This window comes from Channa argus, chromosome 15 (assembly GCF_033026475.1).
Source record: "Channa argus isolate prfri chromosome 15, Channa argus male v1.0, whole genome shotgun sequence".
NCBI lineage: Eukaryota > Metazoa > Chordata > Actinopteri > Anabantiformes > Channidae > Channa > Channa argus.
The window spans coordinates 19,893,056-19,915,498 of NC_090211.1; the positions used below are offsets into that span (position 1 = coordinate 19,893,056).

Below are 22,443 nucleotides of genomic sequence, written 5' to 3' on the forward strand. Positions count from 1 at the left end.
GATGTCGAATTAGCCGTGATGGCGGATGGATTTTGTGAACTTTGGACCCAGGCTAGCTGGTTACCCCCCACTTCCAGTGCCTATGCTAAGCTAAGTAAAGCTAAGCTAACAAGCTCCTAGCTTTGTTTTTCGATTCCACACACAAGAAAGTGGATTCCTACATTGAAGTCTTGTTTTTTTTTTGGGGGGGGGGGGGGGGGTTAGCTTAAGAAATCCAATGATGGCTCTGTTAAATATGCAAGTCTTTCTCCATTATCTCGAAATGATCCTGCAGCATCCACCAGACGGGGGAAAGGACACGAGAAGGGAAAAACTTGTCATGTCCTTCAATGACACATATGGGCAAAAATACCAAAAAGCACCTTCCATCCCAGCAGCTCACAGAGAGCAGAGAGGCCTCGGGCATCAGCTCAGCAGTACATACATCCAGTAATGAGGTTAACTCCCGAACGGCTCCCTGCCATTCTTCACACGGACCCGACATTAGGCTCCATTCAACCTGAACCCACAGCATGTAGTGCATTTGATGGCTTTGTACACTGAGGCCTGTGTAATTCATAATGTATGAACTCTGAACTCTGTTGCTGCTCTTTATCGCTGAATCATTTATCAAATCCAACAGGACATGGTGCTGTGGAGGCTGCTGCACCCATGCTGGTGTGTGTGTGTGTGTGTGTGTGTGTTGGTCTCCAAATAAGTAAAACTACAATAAATATGTCTTATACTTTCAAATAAAAGTTCTGTACTGTCTCCAGTGGATTAAATTCATTGTATGTACAACTTTACATTCGTTAGCTTTTCTCAGCTACTAACACTGGTCGGAAACGTTTTCTTGGCACAAATGTGTTTCCCCACAACATCCCACATCACTACATGGACATTACACACAGACACAGTTCAGGTAAAACGAACTCCACCTCATCTGGTATATTCTTACTAACATTTACTTTTTTTTTTCCGAGCCATCAGAGGGAGCAGGAAATTGCATTCAACACAAACATGGTGGTTCTTCTGTTATTTTTTAAAGTGTTCTCAAGGCCGTCACGTGTCATGCTTCTTTCTCTTAATGTAAAATAGGTGAACAAATGATGACCCAGCGGTGTTTGCATACACCTCTGTGCACACCACTAATACTCCAAACTGCATGAGCCTGGGACACTGTCGCCATGGAGAAGGAGCATTTCAGGGATGGGAATCAGGGCACTAACTGTTGGGGGACACGGGTGCCATCTTTTGAGGGCCCCCCCGCCCTTCTGTTGGCGGCGATGGGGGGGGCGGGGGGGACCTTAGAAGATGGCGCCGGCATTCCCCGACTGTTGACACGGTGTGATGTAACTTCACTTTCTCTGTTCCAAACACAGGGTCACTGCTGGTGAATTCTATCAAAACTAACACATGTATAAACGTGCTGCTGCAGCACATGGGAAGGCAACTAACAGCTATTTAATGCTAAAAAAAAATGCTCTTTTTATTGTAATATCTGTGGTGTGATCAGGTTTTATGACCTCCTTTAAATGATGGTTAAAGGAGCAGCTGCTGGAAACAATCAGGAACACAACTCTTTGGTTGTACTTTCTATAACTATCTGTGGGAAAAATACGTGTAAAAAAATAAAAATAATTAATATATTATCTGCTGAATTATCCTCTTCCACTTGGCAACTTTTAAAAACCCCCACTTTACCATTAGCCGAGTGGGTCTTAATACCTGGCAGAGTAATATCATGACTCCTATCTATTATACAATATGGCAGCTGAAGAAGAGCTGGAAAATTTAGCGTGGTGCCCTGACAATCATGGATGGATGTCCAAAGATATCTTGGTTTGTAGACGGTGCAGAATTTCTATGATGGAACTCGGTGTCCAGACAAATCAGTCATGTTGGCATCAAAGGAGATTATAAGGAAACGGCTGAAACAATCCACCCTGATGTCACCTCTCAATCTGGAGACAGAAGATGTTCGGAGAAATGGTGAAATGTCTCCTGTGAGGTCAGACAAATGTCAGACGGCCTGTTCACACACACAAACACACATGCAGATGATAATTTGACACTCAATAAGCTACTGTCAGCTCCAGAGAAATGTTCATCAGAGCAGAGTCGAGACGTTTGAAGGTCAGTGAACCGCCAGGCTGGAAAATGAGAGTAGAGAAATCTGCAAGTTTTGCATCATTTCCTCCAACACCAGATGCCACTTTTTGCCCATTTCCACTTTCTTTACCCAGTGAGCAAAACTATATTTAAGCTGTTTTATTGTGTCGTGTTGACTTTCAGTGGCCTGTAACATTAGCAGGTGTGTGTACGCCAAGTGTGGAGAAGTGTTTTCCGGCTCCTGGAGCGGTGAAGCTGTAAGCTGCGTACGCCACAGCGGAGCCGATCATCAAGCCCGTCATATAGGACACGGTCATGGTGTTTCCTGTAAAGACACACAGGAAACGCTGTGAGGTTAAGTTGTAGGTTCAGTTTCCTGTACTTTTCACGACGTCCTGGTCTCGGACAGTTTAAGCATGAGCCATGTTCCTTCCATTTCTCAAGCCTCAGGAGTCTGCTGTACTTTTCAACACCTTTTCATTTTCTTATAATGTACCACATTAATGTTCAGGTTGTAGTGGCAGCCAGCTGTGTGAACTGGAGAACGGTCGCTACTTTTGCTTGATCATTAACTTGATTATTAAAATAGTTGCTGATACGTCGAATTGCCGCGTTATTGAGACATGACAATAAAAAGTGATGGACATGTTTGTCGTTGATATGGAGACTCACTAAGCTAAAACGATGGGAAATAATGGAGAAAATAAGTGTGTTCTCGTTGGTGCTTTGTATTTGCTTGGGTTTTGCTTATTTGCAAATGTTTTCCCGCTGCGCTCTCACAGCAATCACTTACCCACTGAGGTGGAATAACTCACCTGCCAGCTCCCTCTGTTCAGGCGGCACTTTGCCAGCAGCCTGGATCATCGGCACAGACCCGAAGTAGCCGTTGGTGACTCCCATGAGGAGGGAGAAGAGACAGGGCCAGGCGGGGTGGGACAGAGTGGGGGCTCCGGGCGGGTACACGCACATGACGAACAGAGGGATGAAGACCACCCTGAGGCAGGAGAAGAAGAGCAGGCGGCCCCCAGACCATTCGTACGGCAGCGCGGCCAGGATCTGAGGATGGAGGACGTTCAGGGTGTTCAATGCTGAAGTGAACATTAAAGATGGCAACAAAAATAAATCTAAATGCCCAAGGAAAAAAATGCTCCTTGTTCTTTCTTATCATGACACTTCCAGGTTTCTATTTAATTCCTTTTATTCGCCCTCATCTCTTCCCTCCCCATTTCAACAAAATGCTAAATTTACCACAAGGAGAACGTCAAAGCAAACCATCCAACAACCTTCACACAATCGACTTTTCCGCCCTTCAAAGTCAAAACCATGACCAAAGGACAGCCGACGAGGCTTCGTTTCTGAAAACCCAGATATTGCAAAGCCTTTGAGCTTAGTGCAATTATCCAAAAAAATAAACCAGCTTAGTCTGAGGTTTCAGCTTGTGTGTGATTTTCCTTCCTCTGTAGTGCATAGAAATGATCATTCCCAGGGTTTCATCAGAGTGAAAGTGGAGAAAATAATAAGGGATGTTGATATCCAACTGTAATTTATACAAGAGGGAGTAAGTGAGACCAACGCACACACACTGTGATGATAAAGAGTAAAGAATGAACCAAACCAGACATGATGGATCAACGATGACAACAAACTTACACAGTGTAGCATCACATTTATTATTAAAGATGCACCGGAATAAACAGGTAAAATGGGGCCTTGAGATGACTTTGTCGTCAATTGGTGCTATATAAATAAAGTTGAATTCAACTGAATTAAGATTTTAGAGCCAACTTAAGATGTTGGAGCCAACTACAATGTGCATTCACTGGACCATTTATAACGTGAAAATGTACAATCGACTACAATCCAATACAGCAGCTCTGCCATGAATTCTACTTTTACGATGTTCTAATTTCTCAGGTTTTAAGTCAAAACCGCCAGAAAGCTGATAGTTCTACTCTCTGTTTATTACTGAGGTCATAGTTGGATGGTGGAGGCGTATTAGGTGCATGATAAGCAGAGATGGTTCCAATGTTTTGGCCCCCTCCTTCATTTTAAATAGGGAGGCCAAAACATTAGAAAAAAAACGTTCTTTCCTTGGTCGTGCCTCACCTTGCCAACAAAGTCCGACATGTTGAACGTCGCCATGATGAGGATGGGAAGCCACTCGCCTAATGTGGGGTTTCGTATCTCTGACTCCAGCCCAGGAAACAGACACAGAGTGATGCTGTAGGTCACTGCTATGGACAGCATGTAGGCCCAGATCACACGGGACACCACGTAACGATGCAAGATCATGTCTGGTAAAAACACACACACACACACACAGGGTGATTTTTAAAAATCGAAACCCTCTTTAGAGCAGATCAATTCAACCCAGCGTTAGACCAGAGAGTACCGCGGACGCCAGGCCAGCTCCTCCTGATCTTGGCTTTTGGGGCGTCAAATCGCACGTAGGTACCACCGACACAGTCTTCAGCGCCTTCTTCTGTAGGGGACGGGCCTGTCCCACCGTTTCCCTGAGGAGACACACACAAACACTTCAAGTTCAAACATACATGTCAAAATGGTCACACTTGGTTTTGCATTGCACATTCGGACTTTTGCATTTCCTGGAAATGATAAAACGATATAGTAAAATAGCTGATTTTAAACTGTCATCATCTATCACAGAGGAAAACATTTGTTTTATAGTGTGGATTGTGTTTCTTTGTTACTTATGAGCAATGTAATTTCTAACAATTCCACAAAATGAGTCATGAATTTTGTTCTTAGAAACGTATAATAATTAATATCAACAGTAAGGAGGTGATATTTAATACCAGCAGCAACGAACACTTGCTCTATTTCTCTTTCAATTAGGAACAGTTTGGTTTGAATAAATAAAAAAATGTAGTCAAGTAAATAAACATTTTGTTCATTGACAATAAAAGACAAGCTAACCTGTAGAAAGTTATACGGAGTTAAGTTTGTAAAAGACTTTCTGGAAACTATAAGTTAGTATTAAGACAATACATGATTTCCCACATTGAAAAAACTGGTGGAGTTTCACTTGCACACTTTCAGCTCTGCTACCACGTTACACCTGAATAAACTAAGTCCCCTTTTCTCCCGGTCGCCCTGATCTTGTTGACTTCTCTTCCTGTCTCCGGCTGTTTGTCCTCCCAGCCACCAGATGTCCTTCTTCCCTCTCCGTGACCCACCTACACACCTGTTCTCCTTTCCCCAATGTCCCAGCCCTGACCCCGGTAGCACGAGTTCCTCCATGTACCTGGTCTTGTCCTTGAGCTGCTTTGTTTTGGTCTCTCTGTTGTTGCCCTTTGCTCTGGATAATTTAGTGCATCTGTCCACTGACTTCACCTCCTGTCTGTCCCTGCCTGGTTTATGTCCGGCTGGAGTTATTAAATTCACGTGTTTGCTGTTTCTAACACACAGTGTTCACTAATCCCTATTGCTCTGTATTATGCTTCCTGGTAAACAACAGTCTTCTATTCTTTATGTCTGCAAAAATAGTCAGATGTTGTATTGTGGAAGCATTTATTTGCATGTTTGACCGTACACTGGTCTGGGTTTAGCTTAGCTTTTTTTCCATTTAAATTAAAGGAAAAACCTCTTGCGGTGGTTTGAACTTTTTCTTCTCAATCATTTTTCATGAGTAATGGCTGCGTGACATCAGCTTTTTATGGCTGCGGCTATCAGAGAGGAGGGCAGGTTGACGTAATGCAGTAGGAGAGAGACACATTAGCTCGATCTGCAAACAAGCCCAGGAGCCAACATGCATGTCTGTCTTTCTATAGTTGGAAGGACACTTACTGTCCAGCCCCTTATGCCAAATGTAACCAGCACAGCTAAACGCCTTAATTTTAACCCTAAAAACTCAACTCTTAACCCTCAAAAAAGCCGTAAACTTTGCAAAACGTCCTGCCAAGGGTGACACTGAATTAACATTTTGTCCACTCAAACCTGTAAAGACACACACACAGATCCATTAGTTGATTTGAGGGACTCGCAGCCCGGAAGGCACCACTCTTCTTGATTGTGCTGTCTTGGTTTCCCCTGGCAACCAGAACAAAAAGCTGCTACCTCAATCCGCCCCTGGATGTAGAAAACACACACTGTAGCACTTGTTTTGTGTGTGTGACGGCAATGTTTCCTCTGTGTTCATCATTAGGAAATTTCACATGGCCTATTGACGCTTTCGTAACCACTGCAACTCATGTTTCCAGCGACCAGTGTGGAGTCTCTACCACACACACACACACACACACACACACACACACAAACACACACACACACACACACACACAGTGAGCTTTAGCTCTCTGAGTGTGTGTGTACAGCAGCTAACTCTCCTAACTAAAGGTGAATTATGCAGCGCTGTGGAAAGATCATGGGAAAAATAACTTTTTACTGTCGGTCCTGACAGTGAAACATTTTTTCTTCTGCACTTTGCTTTGATGTTTTCTCCCTGGCTTGGAGGTTTTTGTACTGCTTTGTACCTCACCTGTATGTGGCTGTGGATAAAGGCATCTGTAGATGATGAAATGTCACTGTAAAATGGAAAATGGACCTCTGGACACAGATGGGTGAAAGAACTCCAAGACACAAAATTACCGTGTGAGGCCATCGCAGCGTTTGTGTTTCTGTTGGTCTCACTGTGTCTATTTATTGTATTTTTGTTTGTCTTTCTGGTTTCTTTTGTCTCTTTGGGATCATTCTGTATCTTTTCCATAACTTTTAAATGAGATATTAACACTGGACACAGGCCTGAGATGTCAGGAGGCCCCTGAGCCTTATAATCCATCTATGATTCTAACACAGAGTCAGGCCGTGTATTGAAGTAGTTACTGTCACCACATGTAATCAGCATATGAATAAAACTGTTTTGATTCATAATTTTATTAGGCCAATAAATACTAAAAAAGGTCTGCAGCCCATTAACACTCAAAAGACTTTAGTCATCCACTGTAAATGGCTCTGGCGTTGTAAGCTCGTGGAAAGGCGCGTGCACAGCTGCCTGAGGGGCTCTGAACACACATGGTGTTGAAGAAGATTAGCAACATGTCTTCAGGCTACAAAGTTCTACATAAAGCACAAAGAACAAAGTGGATTCATCTCAATTTCATTTTTGCAGTCACTCATCTCCCACTTTCTGCCCTCAGATTGCTCAAATCGTTGTTTTTATGTTAGATTTGTCGTTTCTCTAATCTCAGTCTTCCTCCTCTCGACCGGCTGCCTCTCTGTCCTCTTCTATCTCACCTCTATTTGCCTCCTCGGTTTCCTTTCCAACATTTCTTCTTTCGCCATCGTGACTCTTATTTTGTTTTGCAGGAGGCTTCGGTCTCTTCCATCATCCAAATGCTTTGCACTTCCTCACAATGTTTCTCCTTCTGAGTGGCAGCCAAAAAGCAGCCTGTAGCTTAAATAAATGATTCTGCGGTTTGAAAAAACCCACAGTCCTTGCTCACAGTGCACAAGGAGATGGAGTAGCATGACTCCACAGTTTAGAGGCCTGACATTTTATCAGCATCTGAGTTCAGGCACCATTTTGTTGCTCCAAGATATATGACAGTTTTATTGAATCAAATATTTCCAGGAAACATCACTGAGAAAATGTGCTGAAGGTGGAAGCGTCTATCTTGACCTCAGAAGTTGCTAAATCACGCTGACTAATTATTATGTTGGAATGAAACATCCAAAGTCTAAATTCAATTATGAGAACCTGTTGATGCAGCAAAACCTCAATATAGAATTACATTCTCAGTCACTCACTGAGTACTAAACTGAGATTTCAGACACTTGCTAAAGATAATATTTTTGGCAGTCCAACAATAATTTAATAAAATCTAAGTGAAAGGGAAAATGTATATTCTGGAAACAGAGAATAACACTGTTTCCTGGAAAGTTGCTAATGGGCCACATTTTTGAAAAAACAAAACCCTCAGTTTTAATATTTGATATGTTTTCTTTTTTTACTATTTAAAATCCAAAATATATCTTAAATAGTTTACAATCATTGCAATATCTCTCACACAGACTCAACAGTTTTGGGAAGGAGTGTCTTTCATCAAATGTTGGAAACTTTTAAGAACACAACAACACTTCTTGGTCATATTGTAGCATTAGACACATTTATGACCTGATGACCCAATGATGGCACTAAAAGAAAGGTGCAGAGAACTAACATTATGACAATTCTTCCTTCTAAGAACTCGTCACTTAACTAAAATAAACTTGGACTGTTTTTGGAGCGTTAGATGCTCCATCCTCTGAAGACCAAGAATGTCTGTGCAAAAGTTTAGAGGAACGCCAGTATCTGTCTAAATAGTTACGCCTGGACCAACCAGTTGGGCCTTAGTAACATAGTGTACACACACACACACACACACACACACACACACACACACACACACACACACACAAAGTATAGTTAAGAAATTTTCCACAAACTTACAAATCTTACTTCCTCTGCAGTCACATCATGGTGAACCCTGTAACCAGTCCCGTTTTCTCGCGGGTCATGACTTTTGCCCGGGCCTTTGCCTTGGGCGTGGTTGGTGTAGTAGCGGACGAATCGGGAGCGGCGGACCAGCAGGTGAAGCAGGAAGCAGAGCATCTCCATGCCGATGGAGACGAGGAAGAAGATGAGCGTGTTCGTACTGTCCTCTGTGATCAGCAGCTTGGTGAAGATGCGAGAGAGGGAGATGATCACCCCGGCTGTACCTGGGACAGAGAGGACAGAGTCAAGACCAGAAAAATACACACGATGAAGAGAAGGAGGTGACAGCAGGGACTGTGTGAGCAGACTTACTCTCTCCGGTCATCACCCCCTGTGTGTACCTCTTGGGCAGCATCCCCATGTAACCATAGAAACTAGACTGCTGCACTGTTGATGGAGGAGGAGGAGGAGGAGGCTGTTAATTAGAGCAAACAGTGGCCTGACAGTCGACACTGTAACAACAATTCATTTAGAAGCACAACTTCCTGAACCTCCACAAGCCACTCGAGAGAAGCGGCTCTAACCTCCGGACACCCACTAATTAAAGTGCTGCCTCAGTTGGCTGAATGGCTCCATGTTCCCCTGCATGGTGACGACGAGGTAACAGGCTCAGTGAGGCAGCAGCTGACAACTAATTACTGATAAGAAATGTGACATTTCTAAGCACATAAATACACTTATGTCCATTATGAAAGTTCCAGTATTTTGGCTCTGTGGATTTAAAATGAAACTACTTAAAACATTAAATGAACTGTGTTCACAGCCATTTATATTCATACGTATCTGGACAAGGTAACGTGGTTATAAATGTAAATTTTATACAGACAAATTTTTATACAGACAAATTAAAGGTGACGGTCTTACGTAAAGTATATCTTTGATTATAATCCGTGATTCTAATTCATTTCACATCTTGACAAATTCAGCTAAAAGCCCCCGTGTTCTTCTAGCTTTCCATCTTCTAGCTCAGAAACCCTAATTTTCTTTAATATCATTGCACATGCGTCATACAACAATATTCGTTTTACATCCCTGCGAATGGTGTGAGAAAGAGAAAGAAGCATAAAAAAACAATCAAATATTATTAATGACTATAGACGTTTTAATTGTTAAATTTCATTACATGCAGCATAGTGTCACTGTCCCAATACTTATGTCTCTAACTGGACGTGAACTAATATATAGATGGTTAGATCCGGATTATTAGAAGTAGTACCTGTACATCCAAAGGCCACCACTCCCACTGACACCAAGTTGATAATATAAGCCTGTCTGATGGTGAACTTTTCCAGCCAGACGTCAAACACGCTGACGAAGACCAGCGGCCCCAGAGCTAAGATGTAACCTGCGGAGAAAGAGAAGGGAGAGGACGGACGGACGGACGGACGAACAGCGATGAGACGCCACAGAGCCAGCTCCTGTCATGACTGCATGACTGAACACAGATTTGACAGGGCCAACGGGTGAGTGGTATCGCTTTCATCTGAGGACCACTCCCGAGTTTATTAACTCCCAGAGACCAGCTCTGGAGCAGACAACACACTTCAAAAGACATTTCCTCAAGGATGCAAGCGGAGCTATTTTAGGCTGCAGAGGGTGAAACCTTGCTCTTACATGCTCTCTGTGATTCTCCTGAGGGGACAAATATGTTCAAAGAGCATTTTTAAACACTTTTTCCTTATATTGTATATGTTTTCATTATGTTCCTTGTAATTTTACACTGTAGGGACATGTGGTAGCTTTTAAAACAGCTGCTTAATACATTATAATGAGTCGCATTTAAATCTGTCCAGTGCCAGTGAACAAATGAAACGTAAAATCGGGATGGTTTTCTTAAATTATCATAGTGAATTGAATTTAAAAATAATTTGGAAGCTAAAAAACATAACTGAAGATGATGCAAGATGCTCCCAAAAAGTGAAAAGAGAAGCAGAAAAATCCTTCACGCTCCTCAAAGACAACCTCTTGCAAATTCACAGTCTTTGGCAAAGCAACATTTTATGAAGAAAAGCCAGCAGAGAACTGTTGCAGGGTGGATTTTTCTCTCTCTCATTACACTGTACACCCATTTTTGCTGTGTGTATTCTGCTGTGATGAGCCTACGGTGTCATTAATAATGGAGGATCAGTAGAATAGAATAGTAGAGCGCCTATAGTGAGAAATATTTCACGATTATGGAGATTTGTCTATAAGCGGGTTCCTCTCTGACTCACCCACAGTGATCCTGGTGTGCAGGCTGAGTCTCTCCACCAGCACGTTGTTGAGGATGACGGCCAACAGGGCCACCAGGATGTAAGTCAGGCTCATGTCAAACACTATGGAGGTTCCTGAAACACACAGGAGATCCGCCCTGACTCCTAGGATACAAGCACGCACTCGCCAGGTGTGCATTTGCATGCGGCTGTGTGGAAACGCGCACGTGTTTGTTTGCACTCATGCATATTCGTACCCTCGAACTTTTTGTGCAGGTAGTCCACATCAGTGATGAAACTGTTGTAGGGAAGCAGGAAGCCCACTCCAGCCAATAGCATTGCAAAGTAGATGCCATGGTAACGGTCGTCCGGGATCGGCTCCTCAAAGTCTGAGCAGGAATAAGGTGGGGGGAGGGGTCAAAGGTGAGAGAAATAAAAGAGTATGAAATCCTGCTCAAACAGTTTAGATAGAAATGACTTAAAACACGTAATTAGGTCTGAAGCCAAAGCACTTGATCTCCATTAAAACAAATGAGGATGAATGAAGCTGCTACGCCTCCGCTCCACTGGTGGAGCAGCTGACACAGCGCAGAGCCTCGGTTCTGTAGTGTTGTGAGGCACTAATACACCGTTAAACAAGTTTAAAATACAGGGTGAAAAGGTGCTTAGGGGGAGACGTACACACCGTGTCCTGCAGGCAGGTGTAGGTGAAATGAGGCGAGGACACATATCAATACAAAATGTTTGTTATATATGTCCAACAGTGTTTGGGTGTTTTTGTTGTGAATGTCACAGCTCCCACTTCACCCACCTCCCTTTCTGCCTCCTTTCCCTCCTTCCCCGTTTGTTCCCGGATATGTGTGTGTTTGAGTGTTTGAGTGTTTTAGCACCTCTCCTGTGCTCCCCTCCCTCTGGTTCCTACCCGTGTAGGGCTTTCAATAAACCGCCCTTCTGCCACCTCTACTGCTCTGTTCCGTCTCTCACTTCGCGTCCACTTAATAACCACTCTACACTGTGGAAGTGTGACTGTAAAATGTCATTCGAAGGCTCAGTTATTAGCCTAATTTTAACTATGAGAGATGAATGTTTTGCACAATAAATAACGTTTAAAGTGCATTTGCAACTTCAGCACTTGTTGGTATGACACACGATTTAATTCTACTCCACCCAGCCCCAGTCCACTCTGCTCCACTGAGCTCTTCTACACCACTTCAGGTATTAGTCATTCTCCAATTACAATAATCGGGAAGCTGCAGAAACTCTGCAGCAAATCTTCAGACGACACTGTCACAGTGTAACGGTTGTTGGTTATCTGGAGTTATTTGGTGGTTAGACAAGACGATGCCTGACAGGAACAGGTTTTGTCCCAGATGTGTCAGGCTGAGGTGGCGACCTTGCAAGACAACATCATAAATCTTTTCCCGCGTTAAAAGAGAACCACCTGCTGGTGCAACCACAACCTCCACTGCGTCAAAAGCAACCAGGACATTTATATGGACAAACCAAAGGTTGGAGTTGAGGACTTGGTAAAGACAAACAAAGGGCGCAGCTTCCTTCACGCACACTGCAACACTGGAGCTGCAGAGAGTGTAGTGACTAACACGGGAAGCAGGAAAAATCCCAATAGAGTCTGATGAATGTCCTGTACTGTTCAGCCTTAGTTTGCAGATACGTGTTGTAAATGAATGTTTTCGGCTCCGTCACCGTGTGAATGATGCTGCTCTGGTGCGGATAACATCGGGGATGGCACATGATCAGTAAAAACACTTCTTCTCTACTGTTCTTCTGACTTCTTAAGGGAATTTCAACATTAATTTATAGACAACTGGATGTGCGACGCTCCAACACTACAACTGAGATCTTCCCTGGAGATTTGTGTTTTGCAGCAGTGTAAGATGTACATTTTGTTTAACATTAACAAAAAACAACACTAAGACTATTTATTCAACCTATTATTAATTTCATTATAAGTATTATAACATTTACTGTGCAGGCAGCAATCCACATGTTTGCTTCTTATCAATAAATGGCTCCTTAAAGAACAGTGGCAGAGCTATTGTGTTGGAGTTTGTTGCTTTTGGGTTAAAATAGAAAAAAAAACTCCACACACACAGGAAGTGAAGTGGTTCAGCAGCAGGTTTGCTCAGAACAAAGCAATCTGTGCAGTAAGAGTCACCATGGCTGCACAGACAGACGGAAAAGAAAAAAAGCTCAGCGCCTGCAGAAAGTCAAACCTCATTAACAGAAAATCTAATGAAGCACTGCCCACACTGTGTGGCTGACATCACGGTGCAGAAATGGAAAGCGCAGATGTTCTTTTAGGTCTTCCAACATTTGTGTTTAAACAATGTATGAAAATGATTTAAGCAGTTAGCGAAGGTAAACTTAAGTTATTCCTGTTTTTCACCTTCCTCCATATCAAAATACATTCATCTCTGTACAAAGAACATCTGGTCCGGCAGAGGTTTCTAGTTGAATGAACGATAAACGAACAAATAAAACCGAGGATGCTGGAGAGCAAAGCCTTTTTGGCTGGTGATCATGGTACTAAAGCACATCGCTGGCATTATTTGCCTTCTACATTAGATTAAAGATTATAAAAATACAAATAACTCCTTACAGTCAGTTCCTAGTCTCACAGTCCTAAGGACAAAAATCCAAGGCCCCCTGAGTCTACAGCTAGGACATAGCTGGCACCCTGATGAATCACACCTATGGAGGCCTTAGGCTGGTGCTGAAGCTTTTCATTATTGTGCCTCGGATTTATGAGCTTTGAGTGTAAGAAGAAGCTTTGTCTACTGACAATGTTTTAAAATAAGAAAACTTTTGTTCACTGAGCAAAGACACAATCTTTTTACTGTGCTTTCTCCTTTCCAGGAACTCATTTGTGTTGCACCTGTAAAGTGCAACAAATAGATGTGTAAACAAATGAAACCGGGGGGAGATCTAGACCCAGTATAAGTCAAACACGTTCCATGTGCTCTTTGGAAGTGAAGCTAAAGAGACACCAGGCACGAGAAGAGCGATGAGCACCAGCCCACGGTGCATGTTCATGACACGGCATGGGAAAATGTAAAGAGGGGGAAGTGTTTTTCCCATGAACTAGGGTCCTCGCTGTGAGTCCTTGGTAACTTCTGCTCTGATTAATGTGCCCTTTGTGCAACCTGAGTAACCAAGCAACACAGCAATTTTCTGTTAACAGGCCTGTCTGTGTTTTACACACTTTCCCTTCTGTCTCTGTCGCTCCCACCTCCACCATCATCTTACAGAAACATGGAGTGTAGACTGGTGTAATTTAAGGCTTTGGGCAAATATTCTACACGAAGTGCACGAGGACAAGCTTTTGGCTGAATATGTGCCGATGACATCAGTAAATTCAAAGAAACTATAGCTCCACACCACAACACTCCATCCACCCTTCACAGATTGGGTGGTAGCATCAGATCCTATCAGATTTCTATATTGTAGCAAACCCTCTATATTTACACCGAAGTCCCTTACTGTGATACATTGGTACTCATACACCAAACTACTGCAGTATTTTTGACCAACCCTCATTGCATACATGGACATCAGCTTTGTCCAGGAAACCTGATTTGTGTTATCAGGATTGGGGATTAAAGAAACCTGATTTAGATCGTTTCCTGGAGAGCAGCAATTTCTCTGCCACAGGTCCGTGTAACCAGGTTTCAAAGAGCACATGTGCAGGACAAAAGTCTGCGGACGGTGGAACTAGATGAGGCAAAGGCTGAATCAATGGAGAGATCAGTACACGGAGCGATTCTGCCTCGTTTTTAAATCGGAGTCTGACTGAAACTAACAAGTTGCCTACTGAAGTCTAAAAAAAGTCGCTGACCCAGTAGATTTTTAAAAGAAAATCAGAACTGAGCTCTTGTTGTTTCTATTTTGCTGATTTTCCCACAATCTGCAGTCAGACACACACAGCGCAACTGTATTTCCACTAACCTGGTTTCTTGAGGGCATGTTTTCCTCCGCAAGGGAGAGAACTCTTCTGTCATCCATCACAGATGTTTTTCATAGCGTATTTGGATTTTTAATATTGTTCCAAACAGTTCCTATGGCCACAGCACATCGCTGTGACGGATTTCTTTGGACTTCTTTGCCTGAGTGCACTTTGCTTTAATGGCAGTGGCAGCTCGTTGGACTTTACATGGACAGAAACACAAATTCAACGCTCAAAATCAACTCCACACCTTTTATCTGCTCATTTATCATTCAACAAATGAGGGAATAAACCAACACGACATGGAATAAACAAGCAGCCAATTGTCCAAATACTGTTAAGCCCCCAAAATTAAGGCTCTATGAATAACAATGTATGTAATTCATACGTTTCCTCCAATACTTTGGATAAAGTGTCATTTCAAATTCACTGCAAAATTATAAAAATTCTGAGCCTTTAAGATAATTATCGGAATAACTGGATTCATGCGTAAAAGTCATGGTGTGAAAATGTTGAATTACTGTTCCACAGCTTTATAATGTAAAAATGGGGAACAAGAACAATGGGGAACAAATTACACCAAAAAATGTGTCTAGAATCAATTAGATTAGAAGATGCAATGTTGCTTTCTCACTGTGATGAATTCGTGTTTAAATATTATGTCTCTTTTATTGTCGTGTCGTGTATTTATAACTCCAGTCTACGTGCACAGAGAAAACACAAGCTCCCTCACCGGGCTCGGACAGAGCCAGCACTCCTCGCTCCGGGGCGTCTTTACTGATCTCCTCCTCTTCCAGCTGGTATGAGTCGAAGCTGTAGCTCTGCACCACTCCACCCTCTCTTCCCTCTCTCCAGCCCTCTCTCCCCGCATCCCTCCACCCAGCTCTTCCTCCATCCCTCCACACGTCCCTCTCCTCGGGCGTCTGCGCCGGTGTGGGCCTGCGGCGCTCCGCTCCTACCGAGCCCATCTCAAGTGCGCCAAACACAGGCTTAACGCTCCTCTTCCCTCTGTAGGCTACGCTCTGTGGTGAGCGTGCATGTTAAACAGGATCCCAGAAAGAGAGGCAGGAGGCCTTCAGGTGACGGAGGATCTGCAGGGGAAACACAAGTAGAAAGAGAATTAAGATGTAAAAGAAGAGGCAGAAGCTGGATAACGATCTGTCACTGTCTCACTGAAAGTGAGTCAAGGTTAGATACCACAAAGAAACCGAGTTGGCTGTGAGTTTGCATGTTAGTCTGGGAGTGAGAGGCATTTTAAATGAGAGAAACGGGAAGATGCATGACAGGGTGACAGACAAGCTGAGCGAAAACGCAGCTCTGTATTCAATCAACAGCCACTGCAACAAGCTCTCACCGAGCTGAAACTATAGTGCAGCCTAATCCTAGAGTCCAGCAAGAAATCCTGCTTCCTGAAGCGATCGTGTTCAGGTTTTGATCAAACGCTTTGTTGATGCAGCGTTAGGAACAATAAGCCAAACTCTTATTAACTCTGTACAGTTCAACATCAGCCTCAGATTAATCACCACATGTGTAAAACACACTGACAATGAATCGGCTCCCATGCGTAATGACTGTCGGTCTGTTTAATGAAAAGTCTGCCAAACCGTAACTACTAGTCTCTACGTACTTTATCTAAGTACCCCACCCCTGGGGCTAAGATTCAGACAGACCTTCTCTCATGCAGACCCATTATTTGTATCCATGTTGACGATTCACCGCCCTCATGCACCGACTGCAAATGTGCCAGAAAAGCAAACCAGCCGCTCATGTCATTTATCAACCGAATCAGTTATTATGAGCAAAACATGGGAAATTGGCGACATCCAGATAGATTTAACGGAGTAATTTAATAAAAGTTATGCCAGAGAAGTGAGGTCAGGTAAAAATACGCAGGACTTTAAAAAAAGAGCCAGAAGTTTAGTGTATGTAGTTTCTTAAAACCAACCTACAACCTTTCCCCAACCACTTCAGTCTTGTGCCTAAACGCATCAAAAGCATATAAAAACCATTGCTGTGGATAATGTTGCATGATATGGAGCCTACTAGCATGTGGAGCAGGTGCCTACTGGACCATGGATATGGTGCTGATAACGCTCGGGGCCAACGTGGGAGCCCCACAAACTGAGGGTGATAAAGGGTTAATTGACTCATCATTTCAGCTGTATTACAACATGTAATACACACACACACACCTTTTGTATAAAGGCAAACAGTCTTTAATCCTTGCTTTCATCAAAGCAGCTGAAACACGGCTCAATAACCCACTTTTGTTTTCTCCGGTCAACAGGGAGCTGCTGAGGAAACAGTTATTGTTATGAGCTGGATCAATATGAACGGGTATTGACATTAGTACATGCACACACACGCACACACACAAAAGCTCATGAGTTGTATTCACCTGTGTGGTTACACAAACACCTAAGGCCAGTTCACCTGTCACCACACATCAAAGCCTGAGGCCCAGCCACCTGTCAGCTCACCAGCACGAATTTCATTTCATCTCAACCAAATCCAAGTCCCGAGCTGCCGCATTTGAGTTTTTTTTAGGGTGGGATCCTGTTTTAAACCCCAGCATCTGAAAACTGGCAGGATCAGCTGATGTAAGAAGGTTATCATCTCTGCAATTTGGGCCCATCCTGGCCTCCAGGGGAGAAGCAGAGGCTTCCCCCGCTGGGCATTACGCAGTAAGAGCTCTGCTTACAACTGGCTAAAGCCTGTGTGCTTGTTTTAACCCTAATGGTGACAATTTACTGGCGTCTCTGAGCCACGTTTGGCACAGTTTCCACGTCCAGACTTCAGGCGGCGCTCTCAGCCTTTCTCCTCCAAATGAAAAGGCTCCAGCCAGCAACTGTAATTGCATTGCAGCCTAATATCACGCTGCAGTTCCTATTGTTTACTTACACGACGAGAAAGACGAGCGTCGAGACTCGAGCGAAATCACCGAAGCGTCAGATTTTACCGCTGCAGGCGGCGGAGACGCAGGCTCGGAAATTCATATTTGCGTTAACTTCATTCCAATTAACCTCACGTTTGTTTGTTACAGGCGCATGTGAAGATTTAAAAAATGGGATAAATGTGAAGCAGGATACACAGAGGATCGCCTCAGCTGTTGCGCCTTTCCCCCCCACTCAAAATCATTAAAAGCATCGGAATCAAGTCGAACAAGGTTTAAGGAGCTCGTTTCTGATCCATCCTCGCGGTTTTTCTCTGCGCTTTTTTGCACGGATGAAACAAAAACACACAAACAACAGGTTATTAACGGCGCCTTTACCTCCAGTGTCTTCCCCCTTTTGTCGCTCCCCCTCTCTGTCTCTCGCGTCCTCTTCTCCCTCGGGACTTTTACAGAAGCGGGATCCTCGAGGTGGTCTCTGCCTGGCCGGACCCGGTCCCTCCTCAGCCCGTCTCCATCAGACAGAAGGGAGAACTCCCGGTGCCGTCCTGCGTGCGCTCCAAACCCGCACCATCCAGCAACAGAGAAAAAGGAAGCGTGGATGGATGGATGGAGAGAGCGAAGGGGGGAGGAGAGAGGAGGAGGAGGAGGAGGAAGAGGAGGAGGAGAGAGGAGGGAAGGTGCTGCCCCTGGCTGTTCATTTCATACAGTCAGTCTTTTCAGTTGAGTGCAGGATAAAAGCGTCCAAATGCATGTTAAACAACTTTTTCCTTCGTGCAGGACATAGTTGGAAGATGGGTGTTAAATTATTATTATTATTATAACAAAACAAAAGGCTTCATTATAATTCAGACAGGGATCCTCTTCTTACGGTAAAAGGCCCAGCAGTAACAAGTCAAGTGTGACTGTCGCACACATCCAAAATGACAGGAGAATAAGACAGAGGAATATTAAAACCAGGGTTTTTTAAATTATTATTAGAGCTTATCTGTCCCTGCTTCTCCAAATGATTTGTCTACATGTGGATGATGTGTGCAAGCTTAAGGAAACTGGGTGGGAGAAGAAGAAAAAATGTATCTTTTTTTAACTATAACATTTTCTAAAAAAGCACAGACACACACACACAAAATGCTGGCACAGGGGCCTCTGTTTGATTGACAGTTTTATCAGTGCACTTCAATATGCTAATGCATTATTATTGGCAGGGGCTTCAGCATATTGCACGCCCCCACGGTTGCCACAGAAGAGCAGAGCCAGATGGGAATTAGCTAAATGGTATACTGTCGTTTTAGGTGGATACTGTCAGAGCCAGGATGAGCTGCTGCTGCTGCTGCTGCTGCTGCTGCTGCACTGCAGGTTTGATTCCCCCTTTTAGGTTCTTTGACTTTCCAAACTTTGTATAACAGACACCATCAACGATCATGTGATCAGCAAAGATTTCATCAAAGATCAGCTTAGTCAAATGATGTGTGTGTGTGAGGCAAAAGGTTTATCCCATCAGCATAACGAGTCAGTGCTGTGGCTAGTTTCCATCATTGCTGCATTTACAAGAAATGTTTGGATGTTTTTTAGGAATGGAGAGGATGCTCTTTGGATTTATACGCCACATAAGTTACAAAGAAAAACAAATCCAGACACGACTATCAAGAGGTTTCCATCAGAAACAAAACACACAATTATTAAGAACCGCAAAACACATGTTGTGTTAAATGTTTTTAAAAAATGATGAGACTCAGCGGATCTGTTTACTTGATGTATTTTCATTAACAGCAATTGCACTTCATCTTACAGTTTTTCATACCCTCCCTGTGAAAACCCCAGATCTCTAAATGTGGGCATTTGAAATGGAATAGATCCAACTAGCCTCTAAATAAAGTGCTTAGTTAATATTAATCAAAATGGTCAAACATTAACAGGTTTCTCCACGAGTCATTGATCTTTCAATACTTTCCCATCCCCAGCTGTGCAGTGCAGGTCCAGGCCCGGTAGAAATTGGGGAGGGTTGCGTCAGGAAGAGCATCCGGCTTAAAACTGTGCCAAATCAACATGAGGACAATGATCCGCTGTGGCGACACTGAACTCACAGGATAAACCGAAAGGATAAAAAAAAAAAAAAAAAACATTATGACCTCCTGTGGAATTGAATGCAATACAGTTTATAGGTTGAAACTGTGAGAAAGGTGATAATTCTACTCTCTGTTTATTATTGAAGTTGTTGAATCACATGTCAGTGTGAGCTTGTTTTCAGTGTTCATGCTAAGCTACATGCTCCTGCTCCCGATGCCTTATATTTACAGAGCAGATATGAGAGCTGCATCTCAGCAACGATAACTGCATTTCCCAAAATGTTAGAACTGATCCTCAGAGAATTTGCTGTACCTCCTGCTGGATTTTACATTTGGACACTTTAATTTTGAGACTCACACCTTTGCACGAGTGTTGGCTGGTGGTTGAGCTGGACAGAGAAAACTGCTGCTGCAGTTCGGCCAAGATGCCCTCGTGTAAATCGTGGACATGACACATTCATTTCCAAATTCATATTCAAAGACTTCCATCACAATTTACAGTGCATGACAATAAGATCCGGAGCTGCAGCAGAGCCACGAGACGCTATAACGCAGCTTTTCACACTAATCTGTGATTTATCAACCACAATGTTCACTATGAGACATAACAAACATTTCCTGTGGTGCAGCAGAGCTTTTGATCCAGAAACATGTTCTTGGGGGGACTTTAATCCTCTGGATCATGAGGCCGTTGTTTTCTCGTTGTCTGTTCGTTATAATTGAGTATCTATCACCCCGCCTGTCTCCCTCTTCATTTGGCTACATGCTCGCCTCTCATCCTGCTTGTCTCTCTGTGTCTTTTTTTTTTCTTCTGCTCAGCATGTGGGACGGCTCGCAGCTCTGGATTCATGCTCTGCGTTGAATAATAATGCTTTGTCATGTGGCTTTAGCTCACAGCAGTTCGTCCAGAACAGAAGTGTTGACTTGTTGGTGTTTGTCAGTGAATGTGTGAGTGTGTGTTCGTCCCGTAAATATTTTCTCAGGATCTCGCTGCCGTGAATGTGTAAAAAGGTCAGACCACGTTACGCCTCCTTCACTCAAATGGAATCATTTTTCTGTCTGACCAATACCCTGCAGGACTGAAGTGTCTACAAGTCTGGGTGCACTGATTTACCATCTGTATCCACTCCTGACTTCCTAAAACTAGCTTACATCTGTGTGCACCCATCCCTTCCTCCAGCCGCTAAAAGATGCTGAGCCTCCACTGTGTCTATATTTAGATGCTGGTCCAATCAATGACGGCAGAGCCGCGGCACCATGACTGTGCATGCTGATATCACCTCTGGAGAAAGCGATTAAGAAAAGGCAGAGAGACATGTAAAAAACGAAAGGCAGGGAAATACGCAAAATTAAAGAAGTGATGACAAGAAAATTAGAAATGAAAGAAAAAAAAAATCAAAGACAGACGCATGAGGCCTTAATCCTATCACAACATTAGCGAAAGAGGAAGAAATAGGCACCGGGGGGAAGAAAAGCAGGAGGTAATGATGTGCGAAGAAGGTGATGGAGGAGAAGGATGAAAGGAAAGAGACAGGTGTCAATGCAGAGGCAGAGGACGGAGGCAGATGGAGGGAGGAGGGGACAGAGACCGGGGGGGGAAAGGGACGAAAAAGAAGGTGGAGAGTTCACACAAGATCCTCAGATTGAAGTTGAAGTGAGACAGAGACGGAGAGAGAGAGATGGAACAGGAACAGTGAGAACCCGGGTCCTTAGAGAGAAAGACGGACGAACAGAACCAGAGGGAGGAAAAAGACGAGGAGTCCACTGTAACAGACTGCGGTGGCTCCTTTTGCACAAGAGCCGAGTACATGAGGAGTTGATCTGGAGTGAAGGAGCCGAGGGACGAGGGATAAAAAAAAACCGAGGAAGAAACAGTCAAAGATGTCAGTGATGTCTCTTATAACGGTTCTTTCTGTCATGTAGGCAAAATGTCCTCCAACCTCAGTGATCCTCGTTTGTCCCTCTGACACCAGCCGAATAAAATATCATCTATGTGGAAGCAAATCGGACCTTCGTCGCCATAGAGACAATAACTGTGTCTCACTTCGGGGGCTGCGCCCTTCAAAGGACAATCTCATTGACCACGTAGACCGGGAAGGTCAAACCAAAACGATTCTGTGGACGACTCGTGAGAAAGTGAAGGGAAGCGCATCCTGTCTTTTTTCAGGTTTTTGTGTGTTGGTCTGATGTCTAATTTCAGGGATTAGACTGAGCCATTTAGCATCTCTCAGCAGTTGTACAGCATTCCCAGGGTTGCTGGTTCCATTCCCAGCTCCTCCTGTCACATGTTGAGTGTCCATGAACGAGGCCCAAAGTGATCGAGAGTGTGAACCGGTAAATGTGAGGCACCAAGTTCTTTGGGTACCGAAAAGGTTCCAGCTATCGTATAGGTACCAACTGGTCTCCAGATGGAGTCTTTCAAGTATTTGGGTCCTGAATTGAGCCAAAACCAGCCGATAAACATGAAGTTACAATTGCGGAACATTGGTCACTGTAGGAGCTGCAGAGAGTTGTTTTTCACAAAATTCGAAGTCAAACCGAGTCCATTTCAGTCCATCTTCATTTCTGGAGGATTTGCAGTAATAAGTCAAAAACAAGTTTGCTACACGTCCATCTGAGACTAGTACGTGGGTGCATTATAGAAATTAGGCCAAATGATTCAAGTGCATCATTAATTCCTCTTTTTATTGCACATTCTCATGATTTGGTTTTATCAATAAAAGCATGTATACCTCATCCAAACAGAA

General features: G+C 43.6%; 1 protein-coding gene across 2 annotated transcripts; it reads right to left on the reverse strand.

Moving 5' to 3' along the window:
- Positions 1-200: 200 nt before the first annotated feature.
- On the reverse strand, positions 201-18,253 carry slc29a4a (solute carrier family 29 member 4a). Of its 2 annotated transcripts, none has more exons than XM_067477870.1 (11): positions 18,012-18,253; positions 15,474-15,831; positions 11,034-11,165; positions 10,798-10,911; positions 9,801-9,929; positions 8,897-8,971; positions 8,549-8,808; positions 4,484-4,604; positions 4,198-4,385; positions 2,907-3,147; positions 201-2,416 (listed from the first exon to the last, which is right to left on the reverse strand). In XM_067477870.1, exons 2-11 carry the CDS (start codon positions 15,706-15,708, stop codon positions 2,271-2,273), a joined length of 1,641 nt encoding a protein of 546 aa, XP_067333971.1. In that variant the 5' UTR covers positions 15,709-15,831; positions 18,012-18,253; the 3' UTR covers positions 201-2,270. The 2 variants fall into 2 exon arrangements, with proteins under 2 accessions (XP_067333971.1, XP_067333970.1); XM_067477869.1 differs by having other exon boundaries at positions 8,540-8,808; positions 18,012-18,252.
- Between the last annotated feature and the right edge of the window lie 4,190 nt (positions 18,254-22,443).

Excerpts from the sequence above, each read along its gene's own strand:
- slc29a4a (XM_067477869.1), bottom strand. The coding sequence starts at position 15,708 with ATGGGCTCGGTAGGAGCGGAGCGCCGCAGGCCCACACCGGCGCAGACG. Across the intron at positions 8,809-8,896 it reads GGGGGTGATGACCGGAGAGA|GTACAGCCGGGGTGATCATC; the intron begins GTAAGTCTGCTC and ends TCTCTGTCCCAG. Across the intron at positions 3,148-4,197 it reads TGTCGGACTTTGTTGGCAAG|ATCCTGGCCGCGCTGCCGTA; the intron begins GTGAGGCACGAC and ends CTCCATCCTCAG.